Source organism: Biomphalaria glabrata, chromosome 2, assembly GCF_947242115.1.
Source record: "Biomphalaria glabrata chromosome 2, xgBioGlab47.1, whole genome shotgun sequence".
NCBI classification, from domain to species: Eukaryota; Metazoa; Mollusca; class Gastropoda; family Planorbidae; genus Biomphalaria; species Biomphalaria glabrata.
The window spans coordinates 62,033,598-62,057,331 of NC_074712.1; the positions used below are offsets into that span (position 1 = coordinate 62,033,598).

General features: G+C 37.7%; 1 protein-coding gene across 1 annotated transcript; it reads left to right on the forward strand.

The window, feature by feature from the left end:
• The first annotated feature begins 2,061 nt into the window (after nt 1-2,061).
• LOC129924790 (C-type lectin domain family 4 member M-like) lies at nt 2,062-14,074 on the forward strand. The gene is made up of 4 exons (XM_056021810.1): nt 2,062-2,194; nt 6,054-6,233; nt 7,332-7,517; nt 13,810-14,074. The coding sequence occupies exons 2-4, from the start codon at nt 6,065-6,067 to the stop codon at nt 13,941-13,943; spliced, it is 489 nt and encodes a 162-aa protein (XP_055877785.1). The 5' UTR covers nt 2,062-2,194; nt 6,054-6,064; the 3' UTR covers nt 13,944-14,074.
• Nucleotides 14,075-23,734: the final 9,660 nt, after the last annotated feature.

Consider the following 23,734-nt stretch of genomic DNA (forward strand, 5'->3'; position numbering starts at 1 on the left):
AAGTAAATTATCTTCAACTTTGAAGGAACACTCGAAACATTAAAAACATTTTACAAACATTTTACAAACATTTTACAAACATCTTAACGTGATTTACAAAACCTCATGCTGCTTAACTTTATTATCAATATGTTTCCAGTCGCAGCGGCTTTTCGTTTGCTAAGTGGTCTCCGGTAGCTACCCTGCCAAACAAATTACTAGAAAAAGAAAATACTGTCTTAAGTCTTAAAAAAATATCTAGGCGTTATCATCAACAACAAGCTTTCATGGGAAGACCACCTTGGAACTCTGACAAAGAAAACAGCCCAGCGACTCTTTTTTTCTATACAAACTCAATAGTTTTAAACTAAACAAGAAGATCCTTGAGACATTTTACGGCGCGTTTGTACAAAATCTGCTAACATACTGAATAAGTTGTTGGCAAGGCAACGCCTCATCTAAACTGTTGCGACGTCTAGAAAACATCATTAAAAAAGCATCAAAAATTACACTCACAACATTACGACATTTAAAGGAACTTTTTGAACAAACGTGCCTAAGAAAAATCGAAAAAATCTTGGAAGACAACGGCCATCCGCTCCATCAGAACTACGCCAGGTCGTCGCGAAGTGTGCGACTGTTGTCAATCAAAACAAGAACGGAGCGGTACAAAAACTCGTTCGTACCTCACTCGGTCAGACTATCACCGCCACTCATTGATCAGGGAACATGAAATGCATCAAGATACCTGTGTGTAGTCGCTGAATGAACTCTTTATGTTGTCTGTTGTATTTATGTGTATTTTTCTGTTGTGTTGTCTTTATGAGAAACGAGTCCTTGTAATCACAACAAATTTCCGTAAGGATCAATAAAGCAGTCTTAGTCTTAGTCTTAAAAGTACGATAGGATCTACAGTAGTACATTGACTTTCGCAGATACGACTTTCTAGTTGAAAAAAAAGCGTCCGCGTTTGTTTTTTCAACTGAAACACGGGCTTTCACACGGCCATCCGATGTATATGCCCAATAGCCTATTGGGGAAAATATGAATGCGTCACCGTCAAACTTTCTGGATGCTGATAGACACAAATAACTGTGCGAGCTAGGCCGCAGTACAAAACAGGGAATGCTTTTCACAGACCCTCGTCCCTTTATTTTCTATGGCGGACTAAAGTAACAGTATATTTATTGTGTGCGCACCAATTCTTTGTATACTGTAATGTCAGATAACAGTACTGTTTGAATCTTTATTTACAAGATAAATCAATTCGATTGGTTGCTTCCGGCTACTTTTTGTTTTATGCCAAGGTGAACTGTTAAACAATGATAGCCGCTTAGAATGTACAGGTCGTAAGATGCATGCTTTACCAAAACTGAACTGTATTTGAAAACCAAAAATATGATTTTTAAGAGCTTACGTGGTACTTTGTATGATATAGCCGCCAGGAAATAGTGAGCAAACAAGACCTAGTTTATGAGAACTGGCCTGTTTTTTAATCTGACGGTCGCAAGGGAATCTCCTATCGCGGGACCCCTTTCAGGCGCGGGGTCTGTGGCTGTCGCCCCAATTGCCACCCCCTGAGGCCGCTACTGAGCAGGACGACGGAGGATGGCAGCAGGCGGAGTATGAACCCGGTACCATCGTGAAGTCCGAACGACAGTCCAGTGCGAATACCGTACGACCAGGCAGCCATCCATTTATTACCCTAAGCTGGTGGATCTTACTCCGTAGTGACCCTTGTATCAAATAATGAAAGTCTAATGCTTAATTCATGTAGAAATGAGTTTTGGGTTAGTCTGAAGAGCTTTGAATATTTGAATTAGAAGTACCAAAAAGTGCGCAAAATTATCATATATCTTTCTGAAAGCAAAACATATCTATACTTCCTTTACTTTACACACCCGATACACCAAACAGGTAAATTTTTAGAGTTTTTTTTCCCCATGCACGAAAATTCTTATTGAAAACCATTTAGTTACATCTTCAAAGATTAAGTTTAAAAAAAATATTCTATATATATTTCAAGTCTCCGTAGACTGCAAACAGATCATCACTCTGAGTTACAATGGAATGAGTGATGTGAAGTACGGGGCTTCGAGACTTGGGAATCATTGGAAGGCCCCCACATTGGCGTCGTGTCTAGTAGCCTGCAGGAGTTATTACCCAAGTTGTTACAGTGTTGTGTTCAATGTAAATACACGGAATTGTACCCCAGGTAATTTTTATGTTTTGTTTAGGAATTAGAATTTGATACATCTAGGTACAACAAAATGATATTTTATGTGCTCAGAAGAAAACACTTGAAGATACAACCCTAAACCATGTGTACGTGCAAGGGAATTAAGCACTGTGAAATAACTATGCAGTTAATAGAGATGGAAGTTGTTCGTATTGTTGATGTTATATGTTTTTATGTGCATTTTATGTTTTTTACAAAACTTATATCAACTCCTTCTATCTGTCTGTCTGGTAAAAATGTTTCGTTTCAAGTTGAAACTTTGCTCAATTATTCATGGGCTTAGACAATGCATGTATCTAAAAAACAAACAAATCAATTAGTCAAAGAATTACTGGTCATTAAATAGTTTATAATATACTAACAAAGGGATTTAATTCTTCAGTTTTCACAGATACTGATAAATATGTACTGTTTCGTCATGTAAGATAATTCAACATGCAGATTTGGGCGCGACGAGTCTAGGGTCAAGTTGAGACTTTCAACAATTATTTATTGTACCTAGAAAACTATGAGTCAATAAAAAAAAAATTAATTGTTAGTACTATTCTATTAATAAATAATTATATGAATCAATTAGAAAAATTAAACAATTAGTTAACTTATTATTGGTAATTAGTAACTTTTTTTTTATGTCGAATAAAGGAAATAACTTCTACATTATTGAGATATAAGTTGTAAGTGCAAAGTTCTTTCCCTTAGATAAGCTTTTTTTATGATTTTTAAATAATATTTTAAATTTAGCTTTCATTCAATCCTTTTTTTGTTTCTATTTCTGTTTACAAAGTGTCATTGAATACATCTCCACAATCAGGATAACGTGACATGTTCAGACCTAGCGATCTATCTGTTTCTATGACCTACAGTTAACGGTGGGTGGTATGTGGCCAACACAATGAAAAATGGCCTTACCTTTCCAATGTATGAGTGGGATGACTCAGGGGCGTCCCAAAAACCTGAAACTCAGAAACACCGAAATTAGAAACCACATGTAAGATTGAAGCTAGGTGTACGGGAAAGACTATTAGATATGCAAGATTGAAGCTAGGTGTACGGGAAAAGAGTATTAGATATGCAAAATTGAAGCTATGTGTGCGGGAAAGACTATTAGATATGAAAGATTGAAGCTAGGTGTACGGGAAAGACTATTAGATATGCAAGATTGAAGCTAGGTGTACGGAAAAGACTATTAGATATGCAAGATTGAAGCTAGGTGTACGGGAAACACTATTAGATATGCAAGATTGAAGCTAGGTGTACGGGAAAGACTATTAAATATGCAAGATTGAAGCTAGGTGTACGGGAAAGACCATTAGATATGCAAGATTGAAGCTAGGTGTACGGGAAAGACCATTAGATATGCAAGATTGAAGCTAGGTGTACGGGAAACACTATTAGATATGCAAGATTGAAGCTAGGTGTACAGGAAAAGACTATTAGATATGCAAGATTGAAGCTAGGTGTACAGGAAAAGACTATTAGATATGCAAGATTGAAGCTAGGTGTACGGGAAAGACTATTAGATATGCAAGATTGAAGCTAGGTGTACGGGAAAGACCATTAGATATGCAAGATTGAAGCTAGGTGTACGGGAAACACTATTAGATATGCAAGATTGAAGCTAGGTGTACAGGAAAAGACTATTAGATATGCAAGATTGAAGCTAGGTGTACAGGAAAAGACTATTAGATATGCAAGATTGAAGCTAGGTGTACGGGAAAGACTATTAGATATGCAAGATTGAAGCTAGGTGTACGGGAAAGACCATTAGATATGCAAGATTGAAGCTAGGTGTACGGGAAACACTATTAGATATGCAAGATTGAAGCTAGGTGTACAGGAAAAGACTATTAGATATGCAAGATTGAAGCTAGGTGTACAGGAAAAGACTATTAGATATGCAAGATTGAAGCTAAGTGTACGGGAAAGACTATTAGATTATTACGTAGAATGTGTTAGACTAGTAACAGAAGTACCCACGTAAGCGCTATAAAGATGCACTCAGGCGCCATTTTTTATCCTCGCTGGCTTAGAGGAAAGTAGTTTGCAGCAGATGGCCTCTGAAAGAGACTGTTGGGCAGTTCTCACGAAGGCCGCGATAACACATTTGAGGCCCAGAGGAAAACCTTTATAGAAGACAGGCGCAGAAGACAAAGAAAACTTTAACACACTCCTGGTGGACAACGACTTTGTAACTTAAACTGCCTTTGTAGTACTTGTGTGGCAAAATGAAATACCATTAGATGCGAAAAAAATGTGCAGGACACAAATGCGTTTTGCGTAATCATGTGAGACACTGCGCACTCATTCTTCAGCTTCGGAATCAAAGACATGGTTATGGACATCGTACTGTAAGGTCTGTAAAATATCTTTTATAATGCGTGACCAATCGTGAATTTTTTTGGGGTTCCTTTTGTAAGAGAACCTTATACAATCTCGTACTGTATTACATACGTTCCTTTCAATGTCAGTTCATCAGCCAATTACGGTGCCGTCCTACCTGGCATTTGGGGGGTAGGGGGTTAAATGGTAAAGCGCCTAGCTGTTGAACCGAGACGTCTCAAGTTTGAATCTCGGTTTATACTTGGATTTTAAATTTCGAGATTTTTAGAACGTCTGGAGTCCACCCAACTCTATCGGGTACCTGACTTTTGTGAACTAGGGGAAAGATAAAGACAGATGATCATTGTGCTGGCCACATGACACCCTCGTTAACCGGGGGAACACAGATACAGATGATCTTAAAATATCCGTCCCATAACTCGCAATATCTGAAAGGAGTAGGCCTACTTTACTTAGAAGCAGGACGTTTTGGCGCTGCTGTTTTAAAGCAGTAGTTTTGTCGCAGTCGTTTTGTTTCGAAATGTTTTAGCCACACTATCTATATCTATGTTGGTTTCATAATGCCCTTAAGAAGGATGATGCATAACTATATCATGAGTGTGTGTGTATGTTTAAACATATTTTGTATATAACGAACAATAGCTATTTGTGTCCATTAGATCTGGGATTAAAGTTTGTTGTGCGTTTATGGTTACTCCACTAAAAGTATAATGTGTATGTGGAGAGGAAATTCGGTCCGCAGGTTTGAACCCAGGACCATCTAGACAACATGTCCCGAACTTATAACATACGACCAGGCAGCCATCAGCAATATGAAATCATAATTATTTTTTTTATTCGGGAGGGTAGAAAGAATGTATGCTTTATCTAATATAGTAAAGTATAGTGAAAAACAATGTTTATTAAAAAGAATTGTTCTTTATATATTATCGTCAGATCTCTCGCGCAAAAAAACTGCTGCGTCAAAACGACAATCGCGCTTAAACTGCTGCGTCGAAATGTCGCGTGTCCACTTTATTTTACCAATTGGGCATATGCCCAAATGCCCATACAGCCAGTCCACTCTGAGATTCTATGTTTCTGGCTGGTTTATACAAATTAAGAATGCAATTTCTTTAATCAAAATTTTTTATTCGAAACACTTTTTTCATATTCAGATTTGTTTTTTTGTTTTTTTTTAATTGTCACTTACAATTATATCTCTAATACATAGACATCAATAAATATAGACTGGCCGATAAAAGAGTTTTATGAAACGAAAATTTGTGACTTGCAATTTTGTTTAACTTTATTATACAGCAGTGTAGTTTTGTCTAATCTCTAAGACTGAAGATCATGCAACTTTTCAGAGTTCGGAAATCCGACAATAGATATACATGTTTTCAAGTGACATGAATTTATTTCCTTTTTCCAGTCTATATTTATATATGTCTATGCTGTAATATTTACATCCGCTATTGATAAAATGTAGAGTTATGTTCTCTTGCTTCACCAGGAGATAAAATCATGCATGGTGTACCAAGACCAAGTAACTCCACGGGGGATAAGTTTTACTTCACTGATTACTGCAACCAAACACAGGGATACAGGCTCTATATTTACAAAAGTGTTGTGGACTGTTTTTATTTGGCCCAGAAATGGGCCATTTACACAGAAGCCCAATCCAACTGCTCAGGTACGCCATCATTTTATAATCATCTGAAATGATCAACGTTAGCTTGTAATTGACTGAGGTGTTGGTATAAGCTGAGTTAGTCCCCTTTGTAGGTCGGCGTCTGAGTCTTAGTGAACAAAAACCTGAAAAATAGGACGAGACTATAGACACAATAGATAACTCTGCAATCTTCCATGTTCATAAGCTCTCCATTAGCAAAGTGGTTAACGTGTTGGCTTGAAAGGCATGAGAAAGCTGGAACCATGAGTTCAAATTCAGGTCTTTCCCCCCCCCCACCCCCCACACACACATGCACACCTTTTTTATTTATGTTTATAAATGCTTTGTTATGGTTAGTCTAGATGTGTTACAAATTTAAGTACATGATTGATCCAAACGGATTGATACAACTATGCTTAATATCAGTTCTGTTTTTATTGTTCTTTGTGTCTTCCTGTGTATTTTATTAGGTTTTGTTTTTGTATTTGAAGTGTTTTATGTATAATTGCTACTTTATTTTAAAGTTTTCTGTCATGAAAGGTTTCCCGTTTAATGACAGTCAGGTTTGTTTTTATCAGTTAGGCAGCTGGCAACACAAAGTGCAAAGTCTTCACCAGAACCTACCTCGCTGCTGATTATTATTACTATTATTATTATTATAGCGTTTATATAGCGCTACTTTCATGCTTATAGCATGATCAGAGCGCTTTTGGTCCAATCTCATTTGTGGACCAGTGGGGGGGGGGGAGGGGGTATCTAGGAGTTGGTTTTCCGTCCTGCCTTTAGGCGCTCAGTAAACACAACTCTGCCCGAGCCCCCTTCTAGGTAGCCAAGCCAAGTTCAAGCGCACTTGACCTCTCGACCACACTTCCAAACTATATTGACACTAATCAATCCTTTTGGATAGATTAACTGCGTTTCGACCAAAGTTAATAACCAGGCACTCATCCAATTTCAATGAGATGATCCATAGTCTTGGATTAATTGAGGCCATGAAATAACTCGCCTTGCTAGGCACTAATCTGTTTTGATTTAATATTCTAAAAATTAAACGTTTAATCTTTAAAGTGTTTACACAATGAATATCTTAGTTGTTTTACTTAGAATATAATTATTCAGCCATTGGTGGTAGAGTCATGCAGGCCAAGACCCAGGATAGATATGACTTATTTCTTCACTTTGCAAGGAATGTTTTTGGGACCTTCACATTCCTTGGCCTGACGGACCAAGTGACAGACGGAATATTTCAATGGGAAGACGGTGAGGTGATCAATCCTACCTGGAAGAACACAATCTACATGTATGGTAAGCAATTTAAGATACGCTCTAGTTGTTTTTCAACTTTTGGACCGAACGAGAGGCTTTGGGAAAGATTTTTGTGGTGATACCTACCCTCTTTTGAATACGTCAATAAATGACCAAAAAAATATATACATATAAGTAAAATGCTGGCCTTTATTGTACAGAATCAAATATAGTATTGTTATAAACCTGGTGGTGGCACAGATGGGGGTAGTGGTGTGAGTGTAGTCAGCCGACGCAAATCGCCCCAGGCCAGCGCTAGACGAGCGGTCAACCGTGCCGAGTTACGACGATCGGCCGAGACGAGTTAACAACATGAAGGTTCGAGTAGGATCGGCGTCGTGAACAGAGCTCAGGAGCGTCCCAGAACGGTCGAGCGACGTTCTGTCCGGTTCTAGAAGGCCAGTAGGGACCCTATATAAAGAGCGGAGGTGTCGCAGTCAAGACGGTTCAGAAAGCGGGTTCACGACAGGAGTTCAGAACACGGTCGACTACAGCACAGTTCAACGGTGTGGTTCTGTACGGAGCATTACGACGGTTCAGTGCGGAGTACTGTCAAGTACAGTTGAGACGAACGGCGTCTTGATCTTGGTCTGTGATCGAGTCCGACACAACGAGCCCAAGTGTGTGAAGTCAGTCCCGAACTGTTGAACCCAGTGCAAGCCCGGAACGAGACGGAGAGGCCAGTGCAAGACTTGATACGGCGGAACGGTGTTATCGGAGAGATATTTGTTATCGCAGAGCTATTTGTACTGTTCTACGTGCTGCCAATTGTACAGTATTGGCTGTTATTTATTCAACTATTAAAGTGTTACGTTATTTTGGAGCCCAGAGTTGTCAAGTTCTTTAAGTTGGTGGTGTATGGTGCAGTTTGCAGAGAGCCTGGATAGTGAGATTCGTAACAACTGGTGTCAGAAGTGGGATCGGAATCGGATTGGATCGGATCTACTATGGCTCGTCTGAAACTGCTGTACGAACTCGAATTTAGAGAACTGAAGGAAGAACTCCGTGGACGAAGGCTGAAGGTATATGGTAACAAGGAAACTTTACAAGCACGCCTCCGAGAAGACATGTTGGAAGAAAAAGAAGATCCGGACACATATCTTTTTGAAGTCGAACCTAACTTGCTGGAACAGCTCGCCAGTAGCATGCAGCAACTGACCACCAGTACCAGTATCATGCAAGAACAGATGACAGCTATGCAGGGACAGATGGCAGCTATGCAAGAAGAGATCACCTCAAACAGCAAGCCAGATCAAGTGAATGTTTGCTCCGCGTCCAAGCATGTTGCTGAGAAACGTTTGCAAGTTGAAAGTGGCCTACGAAGGTTGGACCCTACTGACGCCTGCCCAGATTCTAAGACCAGCGAGAGAAGCCCTGATGGTGATCATGAGAACCCATTGAAACCTGACGAAGCCGTTGAGAGACATATGCAAGTCGAGAGATACCAGCCAGGTCCGGACCTAACAGACGTTGGTCCAGCTGCCAAGACTGGAGATGAAAGTCCTGATGGTGGTGAAGAGAATCCAAAGAAGCTTGACGTTGAAGTTGATGGACATTCGCACGATGAAAGTCATCGACCAGGTCTGAAACCAACAGGCGATTGTCCCGATACTGAGACGAGAGAGAGAGAGGTCCTGATGGTGGTGAAGAAAGCCGAATGGAGCCTGAAGCCGAAGACGAGGGACCTTTGCACGAGGAGTGTTACCAACCTGCCCCACAAGCATGCCATCCAGACAAGGCTGGAGATGATGACCTGTCCCACAATTCCCTGTCCTGTGGATTTGAAGCCTATCCCAGTCCTTCTTCGCAAAGCCCTATGAAGCCACCTCTTTGGTCAACAATCTTGGTAATCCCTGCCCTTACATCCTATACCTCTCCATGTGTCAAGTGGCTGTCCTCAGTACCGACCGACAAGAGAGCGATGCAACCACAACGTCACTGCAACAAGAGGACGATCAACTGGAGGAAAAGAAGAAGGCGACGTTTGCGTAGTCCAAAGTGCATGGTGATCCTCCCAAGAAATAACTGCAGCCACATGAAGACCAACTGGCAGAGAAGAAGAAGGCTACTTTTGTTGAGTACAACATGGATGACGATGCGACAACGACATCGATGCAACCAGATGAAGGCTAACTGGAAGAGAAGAAGAAAACGTTTTCTGAATTCAACGTGGATGGCGATGCACGCAAGACGTTCATGCAACCAGGTGAAGGCCAATTGGAGGAGAAGAAGGAAGCGACCATTGCTGACTGCAACATGGATGGCTCCATCAAGCTCAAGAGGCAAGCCAACTGCCACTGATCGACCCCCGCCTGCAGCGATGAAACTTTACAGACAATGTCATGATGTTGATTCTGTCCGGGACGGACAGATCTAAGGAGGGGGCAGTGTTATAAACCTGGTGGTGGCACAGATGGGGGTAGTGGTGTGAGTGTAGTCAGCCGACGCAAATCGCCCCAGGCCAGCGCTAGACGAGCGGTCAACCGTGACGAGTTACGACGATCGGCCGAGACGAGTTAACAACATGAAGGTTCGAGTAGGATCGGCGTCGTGAACAGAGCTCAGGAGCGTCCCAGAACGGTCGAGCGACGTTCTGTCCGGTTCTAGAAGGCCAGTAGGGACCCTATATAAAGAGCGGAGGTGTCGCAGTCAAGACGGTTCAGAAAGCGGGTTCACGACAGGAGTTCAGAACACGGTCGACTACAGCACAGTTCAACGGTGTGGTTCTGTACGGAGCATTACGACGGTTCAGTGCGGAGTACTGTCAAGTACAGTTGAGACGAACGGCGTCTTGATCTTGGTCTGTGATCGAGTCCGACACAACGAGCCCAAGTGTGTGAAGTCAGTCCCGAACTGTTGAACCCAGTGCAAGCCCGGAACGAGACGGAGAGGCCAGTGCAAGACTTGATACGGCGGAACGGTGTTATCGGAGAGATATTTGTTATCGCAGAGCTATTTGTACTGTTCTACGTGCTGCCAATTGTACAGTATTGGCTGTTATTTATTCAACTATTAAAGTGTTACGTTATTTTGGAGCCCAGAGTTGTCAAGTTCTTTAAGTTGGTGGTGTATGGTGCAGTTTGCAGAGAGCCTGGATAGTGAGATTCGTAACAGTATTGTAAATTTAATATTATATTTCATTTTTTTAAGTTTATGCGGAACCCCACCACTTCAGGGTCAGTCTGTGATGTAAATTTCGCCCTGTCTGTTTTTAAGCGTCTAATTCATGAAATTATAAGGATACTTGGTTGAGTCTCATTGAAATATAAAGATATTAGAACAGGGGTTCTCAACCTGTGGGTCGCGACCCCCTTGGGGGTCGATTGACGATTTACCAGGGGTTGCCTAACACCATCGAAAATATGGATTGTTATTGCCTATTCTTCTATTGCTGTACGTGTGTGTGGGTGGGGGGGGTCGAGGCAAAGTGGGGGATTGTAAAAAGGGGTCGCCGAGCTTAAAAGGTTGAGAACCGCTGTATTAAAAGCATTTCTTTTTCGCGTTTTTGTGCTATGGATATATATTTATCACCAAACGACTGTCTGAGATAAAATAGTAACCTTCGGGCACTTAATTATATTTAATGCGAATTTGTTAAACCTAGAGCGAGAATCCTAACATGTCAACATTAGTAATCAGATGAGTGGTTAGTGTACTATACATGGCAAGTCAACTTAGTAGTCCTGTAGAGAGAAGTCATTCATTTAGTATTGTAATAGGCTTTCTCTTATTATGTGTCCTGACTTCGACACGTTTACCTACTCTTCGGATGTCTCTTGTAAGGGTGTTATTCTTGCAAGCTAGATGTAACAAACACTATCACAAGAAAAAGTGAAGAACTCCAGGATGGCTGCGGTATGCGCGCTGGACTGTCGTTCGGCCGTCTCGATTGTCTCGGGTTCATACCCTGCCCGCACCCATCCCCCGTCGTACTGCGGGAAGTTTAGACTAGGAAGTAAATAATCTTCAACTCTGAAGGAACATCCAAAACATGTAAAATAAACACACACACACACACATAAAAAGACTGTTAAATAACTTGAACACTGTTGTATACGTAAAGACCGTATTCGATCTTCTGTCAGTAATACGATGTTGTCAACTTGCAGCCCTGATACCAACTGATATTAGCATCAACAAACCAAACCCCACTATCCGTGACGTCACTAATTGTCGGGTTCAAAATCCGTCAGCTAAGTTGCATCGAAGTGCTTGAAAGTAAGCTGTCGACATGAGAGCTAGAGAGCTGTTGATTTCAGAGCCAGTGGACTTAATTCAGAAGTCATGTAAAGAAGTCAAGTTATGTCAATCAAGAAAATCTAGTCAATGAGAGTTATGCTCAAAGATGGGAGAAGGTAGTTATAGAACTCAGTACCAAGTATTTATATATTGAAGTTACGAAGTACTAAAAGTTACAAAGTACTAAAAGTTGCAAAGCACTAAAAGTTACAAAGTACTAAAAGTTACAAAGTACTAAAAGTTACAAAAAACTAAAAGTTACAAAGTACTAAAAGTTACAAAGTACTAAAAGTTACAAAGTACTAAAAGTTACAAAGTACTAAAAGTTACAAAGTACTAAAAGTTACAAAGTACTAAAAGTTACAAAGTACTAAAGTTACAAAGTACTAAAAGTTACAAAGCACTAAAAGTTACAAAGCACTAAAAGTTACAAAGCACTAAAAGTTACAAAGTACTAAAAGTTACAAAGTACTAAAAGTTACAAAGTACTAAAAGTTACAAAGTACTAAAAGTTACAAAGTACTAAAAGTTACAAAGTACTAAGTCGTAACTCATTGTGTATCTCAAAATATGGAGAATAAGTCATTATAAGTCTCATCTATTGTATCATGTTCATATTTGGTTTGGCATGCACCATTACCCTTATTACATTTTCTGTGTATATTTTAATTTATAGAACACAATTTAAGGAGTAGGCCTATGTAAGTATCACGTATGTACGTATGCAGGCCTATGTTTGTATGTATATATGCATGTTACTTATAGAAATCAATACATTTTGACTAATATTGATATAATTCGGCTTGAATGTTCACAGAAGAGACGGCAGTGTGTTAAATGTCTCCCCCACAACGAAAAGGCCCTAAAGAGGAAAAAAAATAAATATCTTTCTTGAAGAACGAAACTTTTTAACAAATCGGGTAAACCCGTTTTCACAGTAGTATTTTATATTAGCTAGGAATATGTCGGCTAAAGGGTAGATTCCATTTTCAGAGCCTACTTTCATTTTTGTGTGGAAATAAAAAAAATTGTTAATGGAACATTTCGCCATGTTTATGACATACATCTAAATCCAATGTACTAGATCAGTGATACACAAACTAAGGCACGCGGGTATATCCGGCTAGTTGTAAATAAACATTGTATATAGTATTATGGAGTTGAGCTATTCTATCTGGCTAGCTCGAAAGTATGCAAGCTCCAGTGTGTTGTTCTCTCATCAAATACCTGGACGACAGGAGACACACATTGTAAAAAAAACACCTGCAAATTGACCTCAAATCCATTGACTGGCATCAGCGAGGTGTGAACGCAGTTGTCACGAAACTGTAATTGCTGTTATTCTCTAGGCTTAAACAAGTTTGAGTTGGTTTTAAATTACGTTTGGCCACGTCTGTGTTTGATATATATTTGTATAGTCAGGGTGCTTTTTCTTAGGTTGTCCTTTGTTTTGTTTTTTTTACTAATGTTTCTTGACTATGATTGTATATATTTATATATTAAAAAGTTTGTTTCTTGACTATGATTGTATATATTTATATATTAAAAAGCTTGTTTCTTGACTATGATTGTATATATTTATATGTTAAAAAGCTTGTTTCTTGACTATGATTGTATATATTTATATATTAAAAAGTTTGTTTCTTGACTATGATTGTATATATTTATATATTAAAAAGCTTGTTTCTTGAATATGATTGTATATATTTATATATTAAAAAGCTTGTTTCTTGACTATGATTGTATATATTTATATATTAAAAAGCTTGTTTCTTGACTATGATTGTATATATTTATATATTAAAAAGCTTGTTTCTTGACTATGATTGTATATATTTATATATTAAAAAGCTTGTTTCTTGACTATGATTGTATATATTTATATATTAAAAAGCTTGTTTCTTGACTATAAACTTTTTTTTTTCAATTTTATTTTATTTAAAATAAGACAGTTTGTGGTTGTTGTTTTTTTACTACAATAGGCCTAGTGAACATTACGAAATGTAAATGTTTGCTCATGATTTAATCTGAAACTAAAACCATCTTGTTACAGGTGAAGGCACAGCTAATAGTCTCACAGAAAACTGTACAGTGGCTGCCAACTACAGTAGCTTTATTTGGGTTTATGACGGAAGATGCGATTTAACAACAAAACGCCATTACTATATCTGTGAATTAATTACTTAATCACTTTAATAATCTTCTTACTTTTATTACCATTACATCATTTGAAAAACACCAGACTTATTGTGTAGTGTCCCTAGCATCTAAATCATGTTAAAACATCAGAACATTGTTGTTGAGTTTCATGTTTGTATATTTTGGCTGCGCTAAAATAAAACTCTACTTCTAAATGTTTAGTTATATAAAAACAATAAAATCCACATATAAAATGCTTTACTCGTTTAGTTATTTCTCATATATTTTAGTTGTTCTTTTCTTAAACCTCTTTCTTATTTTATTATTATTTGTTAGAATTATTATAATTTTTTAAAGCTAAAAAAAAAACAAGAATTCATTCTCTATCACTGCCAGGGTCGAGCTTCGTTAGAGAGAAGCAAAATTATTAATGCAGACCTTTTAACAGTGTCCACTGAGAAATTTTCTGGTGATGTGGCAGGTCCGCAGCAGCTGTATACAGCTCGCTGACAGGTAAAGATAATAGTAATTTCCCTTACTAAAGAATAAGTGTACAGTGTCCACTTATCAAAAGATATCTACATAGAGAACTAGACAAAAGCCCATAGCTCAAGACATCACAAAACGAAAATGGAGCTGGATAGGACACACTCTGCGAAAACCAGCTACCAATGTTGCAAGGCAGGCACTTGACTGGAACCCAAAAGGAAAGTAGGCAGACCCAAGCAAACCTGGAAGAGGTCAGTCATCAGTGAAACTGAGGGTACTGGAATGACATGGGAGCAAATGAAGAAAGCTGCTCAGAACCGAGTTCGGTGGAGAGGTGTGGTGGCGGCCCTATGCTCCTCCGGGAGTGCACAGGATTAAGCCAAGTCAAGTAAGTCACATACAATTTAATATTCCCGATACTGACACTATCTCTCATTGACTGCAACAATAAGCTCATATTGAATACAAAGAAACTAACAATTCCTTACATCGTACAGTTTACATTTTATTAAAAGTGAAATATCACAGGCATCAAGAGCAATGGCGGAAAAAAATCGTTATAACAAAAACCAGTGAGAACCGAAACGTATTATGTAGGACGTCTCCATGGTAGTGGGGTATGCGCTCTGGGCTGTTGTCTCGATGGTACCGAGCTTAAGCCCTGTCCGATTCCGGTTCACGCCATACTGCGGGAGATTTGAGCTAGGATGAAATAGTCTTCATTTCGGAATAAAGATACGAAGTATGGAAGAAAAACAAAAGAAAACCAAACTCAAGAAACACTAAATGAAGAAGCACTAAATGAATAAGCACTAAGTGAAGAAGCACTAAGTGAAGAAGCACTAAATGAATAAGCACTAAGTGAAGAAGCACTAAGTGAAGAAGCACTAAATGAATAAGCACTAAATGAAGAAGCAATAAGTGAAGAAGCACTAAGTGAAGAAGCACTAAGTGAAGAAGCACTAAGTGAAGAAGCACTAAGTGAAGAAGCATTTAATGAAGAAGCACTAAATGAAGAAACACTAAATGAGCACTAAGTGAAGAAGCACTAAATGAAGAAGCACTAAGTAAAGAAACACTAAATGAAGAAGCACTAAGTGAAGAAGCACTAAATGAAGAAACACTAAATGAAGAAGCACTAAGTGAAGAAGCACTAAATGAAGAAGCACTAAGTGAAGAAGCACTAAGTGAAGAAGCACTAAATGAAGAAGCACTAAAGGAGGAAGCACTAAATGAAGAAGCACTAAATGAATAAGCACTAAGTGAAGAAGCACTAAATGAAGAAGCACTAAGTAAAGAAGCACTAAATGAGGAAGCACTAAATGAGGAAGCACTAAATGAAGAAGCACTAAATGAAGAAGTACTAAATGAAGAAGCACTAACTGTTCGATTTTCAAAATAAAGCACACACCCGCAAGCTCCTATCAATACAACACTGAAAAGTCACAGTCTCTATATTAAGTTGTGTAAACCTTAATGCCTTAAAGCTCAGTGACAGAAAATGAATGTATGAATGATAAAATAGGTTACAGAAAATATAAGTGCATATATGTAAGTCGTATACATTTCACATCAATTATATAACGTAAATAACAAGATGTCTGTGATTTAGAGTTAGTGGACTACGATGAAACTTAATGAACTTTTCATAAACCATAAACCTAGACATATTGCCTTGTCTAAACCTAGACATCTTGTCTTGTCTATCTCTTATTAAAAAGTATCCCTTTCAGACATTGATATCTATAGTGCAGATAATGTTAAGGTCATCTGTTTCTTTGGCCAAACAGTTAACTAAGGTGTCATATGGCCAACACAACGACCAGCCGCCTTTGCTTTCCCCATCTAATATTCGATAGTCATTAGAGACTCAGTGGCTTCCTAAAAATTTCAAAATTCGAAATCCCAGTCTTCGCCTAGATTCAAGCCCAAGACCTCTCATTCAAGCGATTTACCACTCAGCCACCTCACCCACTTTTTTTCCCGTGTATAGTTTCATAGTCTGCCATAAAGACTTTTCTAGATATTACAATTATTCCTGACTCTTTTTTAAATGCTGGCTAGCGTGTCCGTTTAAACAAATACCTTGCAAGTCTTGACCCAATGGTTCAATGGGCAACCAGGTTTTAAAAAGATATGACTTTTTATCTTGGCTGACCTACTTATAAGGTTTATGGGCTATGTGAAGTGAAGCGTGGCATCATAGAAATGGCGGGTCCCCTGCCAGACGCGGGGCCATTTAGAACAATCGGTCCAATATGCGTAAGGCCGACCCTGATGGTTGGTACCTGAATTCAAACGGTCTGTTTGTCTATCGACGGGAAAGGGCGACTATGTCAACACACGTAGGCGTGTCTTATAAAAGAAATCACAATATTGACGCTTGCTACAGGTAATGGCTCCGTGTTTCATAATGAGAACAGTCTTCAAGGTGGAGACAAATATGGATATCTTACAGTAAGTTTATACAGAGAAAAATGATATAGGCCTATAAAATATAAAATAGAGTAAGCTTTGCGTACGCCTTAAATTTAACAGGCTTAAGAATCAGAACTACTTTATGCAGCGCAATGACAACAATGAAACATTGATCTTAAGTTAACAATAAGTGTCCTTGGCCGAGATTATTATGATATCTTAATGGGCGAAGACAAAAGTAGATCTGAGATGTAGGAATTTCTTTTTGAGTTGCGTGCCTGCACAGACTGTCTACTATTCAGTGGTTCGTTTAGACTGGAAGAAAACATACTGTCAATGAACGCTGAATGGTGTAATGTTGCAGAATGCGAATGTCGTGTAATACTGGGTTCTTGCTTCCTGAAGTACTCTAGACACGTGACAAGACAAACACTTTGTAGAATGTGAATGTCGTGTAATACTGGGTTCTTGCTTCCTGAAGTACTCTAGACACGTGACAAGACAAACACTTTGTAGAATGTGAATGTCGTGTAATACTGGGTTCTTGCTTCCTGAAGTACTCTAGACACGTGACAAGACAAACACTTTGTAGAATGTGAATGTCGTGTAATACTGGGTTCTTGCTTCCTGAAGTACTCTAGACACGTGACAAGACAAACACTTTGTAGAATGTGAATGTCGTGTAATACTGGGTTCTTGCTTCCTGAAGTACTCTAGACACGTGATAAGACAAACACTTTGTAGAATGTGAATGTCGTGTAATACTGGGTTCTTGCTTCCTGAAGTACTCTAGACACGTGATAAGACAAACACTTTGTAGAATGTGAATGTCGTGTAATACTGGGTTCTTGCTTCCTGAAGTACTCTAGACACGTGATAAGACAAACACTACACGACTGACTCAAGTCCGTTCAGCAGACAACATGAAGTTTATTTTACTATAATAATAATGTACTGCACTCCTTGTTAGTGCTACAAGTCAAGAAATAACAATCCTATCCGCATAACAGCGGTATCAAAAGTATCCGACATATGTCAGTTACTAATCAATCACGTCCGCATCTCAGTGGGTAACAATAAGAACAATTACTACTAGTGACACTGGAGCTTCAACTATAGATATCCTTTGAAATACGATTAATACCTTAATATTCAATAAGCACATAATGAAATCAACTCTCAAATATAACTAATCACCAATCACTAGTCCATCGACTTTCATCCTATATATATATATATATATATATATATATATATATATATATATATATATATATATATATATATACACCAGTCCAGGAAGCAACGTCCAACCTTCCTGGACCGGGAGCAAAACCTTACTGACTTGACTGAACTCAAAGTCAACTTTATTTATTCTACTTCCTGTTCTCTACATCAGGAATTCCACGTGTCTTTCAAACTCTTAACATGACGTGAACTTTAGATCATGCAATGTCAACTAAGACTGTGACACATACCATAGACTTATATATACTATATCTAGACTGGACATGGAGACTTTTACCACTACAAAAATGTCGTGAAAATTTTTTTTAAAAGATGAAACAAGGCGTTGTTTTGTAAAGTAGTTATAGGTAGTAACATTTTTTTCAACCCTAACCTATGTAATATATAATTTAATTTTTAGATCTAGATCTAGTAATTGAACATCAAAAATAAGAGTACTCTCGTCTCATAATTATTATTTTGCAATTTTTTGATACATAATCTAGAAAGATCTCGGTGATCAATCTATTTAAATGTACATAAGAAGATTAAAATCAACACACATGAATTATTTCGATCTAGAATTTTTTTTTTATTTATCTCAATGGAAACTAACAGGAAATGGCTTTGTTTCATATATTTGCATGAATATATAGTTCTGTGACTAATCTAAAGAAAATCCTAGAATTGATTTTGCATTATTTCTGAACTTTGAAAACTAAAGATCATTACTACTTTTCTAAGACAGAAAAGATTGATTGGGGCGACTTCCCTTGAAAAAGAGTTACGTACATAATAATCTTTATACATAGGTCTGTGAATCGGTCAATCGCGGATAAGATTTTGTTTCCGATTTCACGGTTTGATATATAAGTCTATGGAAGATACACTTAGTAAGCTACAGTGCGTCTACAAGCACACCAAACAAGCCAAAGGATCAGTGAGCTAGCGATGAGAAATATATGGGTCTGAAAGTGACTGGTATTTAGTACCTATGTTTATATGACAGCGTAGGGCCGAATTTAGACTAGATATGGCCCATTGTAATAAACATAAGTCATGTTATTCCTTTGCTTTATAATCAAAACAATATTTGGAGAGGAGGGGGGGGCAATCAAGTGGGGGTCTTAGGCTTTAGCTTATGTTGCCTACAAGTAAATCCAGCATTGTAATGGCGACACGATTTAGTAGCCACAGGAGACTTATGACAATTCAATAAGTATCAGATGTTATTGTTGTAACCCTGCCCTGCACCAATGCTTGTGGTGCGCACGAGCGCACTATTGAATAGGAAGGCGCTAGGATAGATGAAAGAGCAGGATATCTAGTGATTGTGAAGAGTCTTCATCTTCTTCATCTTTGTTCTCATTGTTATGTTGGAGCGTTCAGATGACTAGACCAATATGTGAGATGAACTGCGCAGTGGTTTCCAAATCAGGGAGTTCTCCATATAGTTTTCTTTCTATTTTGGTGTTTTGGGGCCAGTGTGAAGAGTCTGAATTGTTGGAAACCAAAGAGCCGTCTTTTGTGCTTTCTGAAGACTGTTGTTGGAACCTGGAGCGAAGCAGGGAAGGCTGTCTTTGGTCCGTATTCAGGTTGCTTGTGAAAGGACTGGTAGAATTAGTAACAAGACTCTTGGAATGCAGAAGGCTGCTATGTGTTTGTCCTGGTAAATAAACACACTTATTTATTATGAGAACTTGTTCAGTTGTCTGCCTTAGATTTACAACATTATGTTTACGCTTGAGAATGTAAGTTTTCAACTTATCGATATTTAAATATTCTCTGTCGATATCACTTGTTCCTCTTTATGTTGACCACACTTCCATATTGATGGAAATTTTGTAATAAACATTCAAAGCAAAATATACAATGTTTGAAAATAGTTAAAATGCATAAATAATACAGTCTTTCATCTTATTCATTCATTGTATTTATTTACTATTTATTATATAGTTTTTATGGTATTATTATGGACAAGAAAGTTTTTAATAATCCCCATAATAATTCTTTTCCAATCATCGCTATACTCGCCATGATTTAGAAAATCTAACTCCGCGTATCTGTGAATTCAATCTCAGAACTTTCCAGGCTCTGCGTTCTCGATACATTTTTGCGACACCTTAAATATCAAGGGACACAATCTAAATATAATTAGGTGAGCTGATAAGTTGCTTCCCTTGTCTTACTCTCCCTATTTATGGATAACCTGAATTACTTACATGTTTTTCCTTTATAGCAGTGGGAACATACTTTTTTTTTTCTTTAACAATAATGATCATACCGCTGATAACTTATCATCAAAGTCCAAGGTGTGGTGGAAGTAGTGGAAATCTTTTGTGAGATAAGAACGATTTGAATGCTTTTTGACCATGCCGCTGATAACTCCTGACGACCATCTTTCACTTTATTTTATTTGTCAATCGCTATTTATTATAAATGGGCGCGTCATTTTTAGCCTTGAAATAAGGTTTTATTTTTTTTTGTCTAATTAAGGCTGACTTGACCCGTCCTCAGGATATCATGTCGCCTATATAAGTTTTGCTTTTATTTCTTTTAAACGTTTTAAATTGTGCTAAAGGCAAACATTGTTCAGCAATATGAATCTATGGATCGTCTTCTGTACTTACAATCAATAGGCGGGCCACACGACCAAAAAGATACAAAAACGTAACGAAATAGAACTAAAACTATTTTATTAGAAACCCGTGGATCTAGTACTTACATTAATTAGTGAGACGTTTGAAGCTTGTCTTCTTTTCTACCCTTCGGAGAAATGGCTTCATTTCTCTACTTAAAATGTGAGCAACATTCTATCTGGCTTAACCACCGACTCATTTCATTTTCTTATATGTTTTCGACAACTATTCAATTCTTCAATCTCTAGGCGAAGTTTAATAATATTTTATTCGCGGCTCAAATCAAGAATGCTGCCATATTTGTTTGTTTGTTTTTTTAAACAGCCACACTATCTTTACAAATCAAATACATTGGCTCATTGTCATGTTCCGCAAAAAAAAAAAGTAAAGATCCGTTCACCTTTCCTGTTAGATTATACATTTAGTCCCATTTCATAAACATACAAAGGTCATGGTACCAATCCATCAGAGAAAAAGTTAGGGCCCTAACGTAGGTAAAAAAAACTTTATCAAACCTTTGAAGAGGGGATTTTCTACACTTTTTGCCGGATGGAAACACTTCGAGGGCCGGATCTGGCCCGCGGGCCGTATTTTGGGCATCACTGATCTAGATGAACACAAAACACTTTTTTACATGACCTCTATATTTATAGGCCTACGTGTTATTAATTTTTTTTTTTTAGTTTTTATGGAATTTAATTTTATTCTTATCTAATTTGTTAATTTTTTTGGCATGCAAATACAAATGAATGCATTAAATATTGTTTATCTCATGATTTTTACAATTACTGTTTGATAAGATAATAAGATGATGAAAAGGAGATGATGTCTGTCTGTACTTTGAGACGATGATGTCTGTACTTTGAGACGATGATGTCTGTACTTTGAGACGATGATGTCTGTACTTTGAGACGATGATGTGTAGATATGGTAGATTCCAGGTAGATCTTTGATAGCGTCACATTTCCAGCTGACCTTAATGAAACAAAGAGATGCATTCTTTTAATAATCACTATTAAAAAAAAATTCAGAAATGTATGTAGACTTCTGAAACCTTTTTAATCCATAATATATTTTTTAAAAATTAAGTGAACGTTTTATAATCTTCCATCTCGATATTCCGCAAGGAACTTGTGTAAAAAAAAGACATACATTTAGTCAAAACATTCTATAATATCGGCCAAGTAGCACGTAGTAATTCATATTCTGGGGCATTTGACGTCTCGAAAGGTGCTCTTTTCCCTTTGCAACTTCTTATGAGACTAAAGAGGCTTGTTTGTTCTATTGAATTATCTATTGTTGACATTCTCACTATATACATTTTAAGTACCTTATATTGAAAAAATATTCAGTATATGCTATTACAAAAAAAAATGCCATGTGATGAATAACCTGTACAAAGCAACTTAAAACGTTAAAATGTTATGACAACCTTAATGTAATTATTTCCACTGTCATTTTGCAATCATTGTATTTTAAAATGTAAGTATTTAATTTGTACCCTTACCAATAAAATATGTATCTTGTTGTTATGAAATAAAAAGCCCAAATAAAGAGGCCACTAGCCCAAAAAAGAGGCAAAGAAAAGAGGCAAAAGCCCATGGATTCCTAGGATGTAAACAGCAAGATTACTGAAGTGTAAAGCTAAAAAGCTGAGGTATCCTAAACCAAAAAGAGGCTAATTCTTGATACACAGCTGCGGTCACAGGTTGGGCCTCTGTAATCAGCAAGCGCGCTGCATTTTTACCCTTCTTTCTGCTTCTGTTGTGTATGGCATCTGCTATCCAGAACCCTTCCTTTAAGCTCTCTCTCCATATGGAGTGCCTCTTTTTCCCAGCTGGTAGTGTCAATTTTGAAGAGCTTCATGTCGCTTTCGCATACATTCGTATACCGCAAAATGGGCGACCAGCGGCTCTCCTGCCTTCTGTTGGATCACCATACAGAGTGTCTTGTGGAAGTCGATCTTGTGGCATTCTATGGAGGTGACCAAGCCAGCCAGTAATGATAATAATAATAAAGCTTTTTTATCGTAATTATCCCGCAGTAAATATCTCGAAGAGTGCATGCTAGTATTTTGATCACGATTTAGTTTATTGCTTCTTTGGATGTTTTAGTCCAGCAATGATGTTTTAGTCCAGCAATGATGTTTTCCGACTATTAACGTGGTGCCATAGACATACATAAATATAGACTGGCCGATAAAAGAGTTTTATGAAACGAAAATTTGTGACTTGCCAATTTTGTGTACTTTATTATACAGCAGTGTAGTTTTGTTTAATCTCTAAGACTGAAGATCATGCAACTTTTCAGAATTCGGAAATCCGACAACAATAGATATACATGTTTTCAAGTTGCATGAAGTTATTTCCTTTTTCCGGTCTATATTTATTTACGTCTACGCGTGGTGCTAGCTCTTCTATCGGGGAAAATATTTTTAAAAAATTCAAAACAAAGCTTATATTTAGTGTAATTGTATCAATTATTTGAATCAATCATTTAGTTAATTTGAATTTGTAATAGATCTAGACTGATAACAATAGATCTGTGCAATTGGAAATATTTTCACCAATTGTTTATTTTTTTATTTTTTTTTTTGGCTTTCTTTTTTATCGCAATTTTTTGCTTTTTGCATACTCAGTGCGCCACGGTCCAACCACTCGTGTAGACCAATGGAGGGGGTGGGGACTGTTTCAAGCCTGCTTGATGGAGGCCAACAAGCTATCCACTGAGCTAGAGAACTGCTTATGAAGATGGAAGGTTTCAAAGTTATATATTTTTAATTTTTAGATATGTTTAGGCGACGATCTTATTCTCAACACGTCTTATCTCCCTTTAGTTTATAAAGCAAAATTATCAATTATGGCAAATGGATTGAATATTTTTTCACTATCTTAATGTATTACCATCAACAGTAACTTGATTATATGATTAGTCAAAATTCGTAGTGATTCACTCTTTTTTAGGGACAATGTGTAATTGTGTTACCGACTATTCCCTCTCGAAAAATGGAAGTGGGAGAAATTAATGTATTTAAAATGTGTAACTCATTTAAGCTTTTTAAAAGTA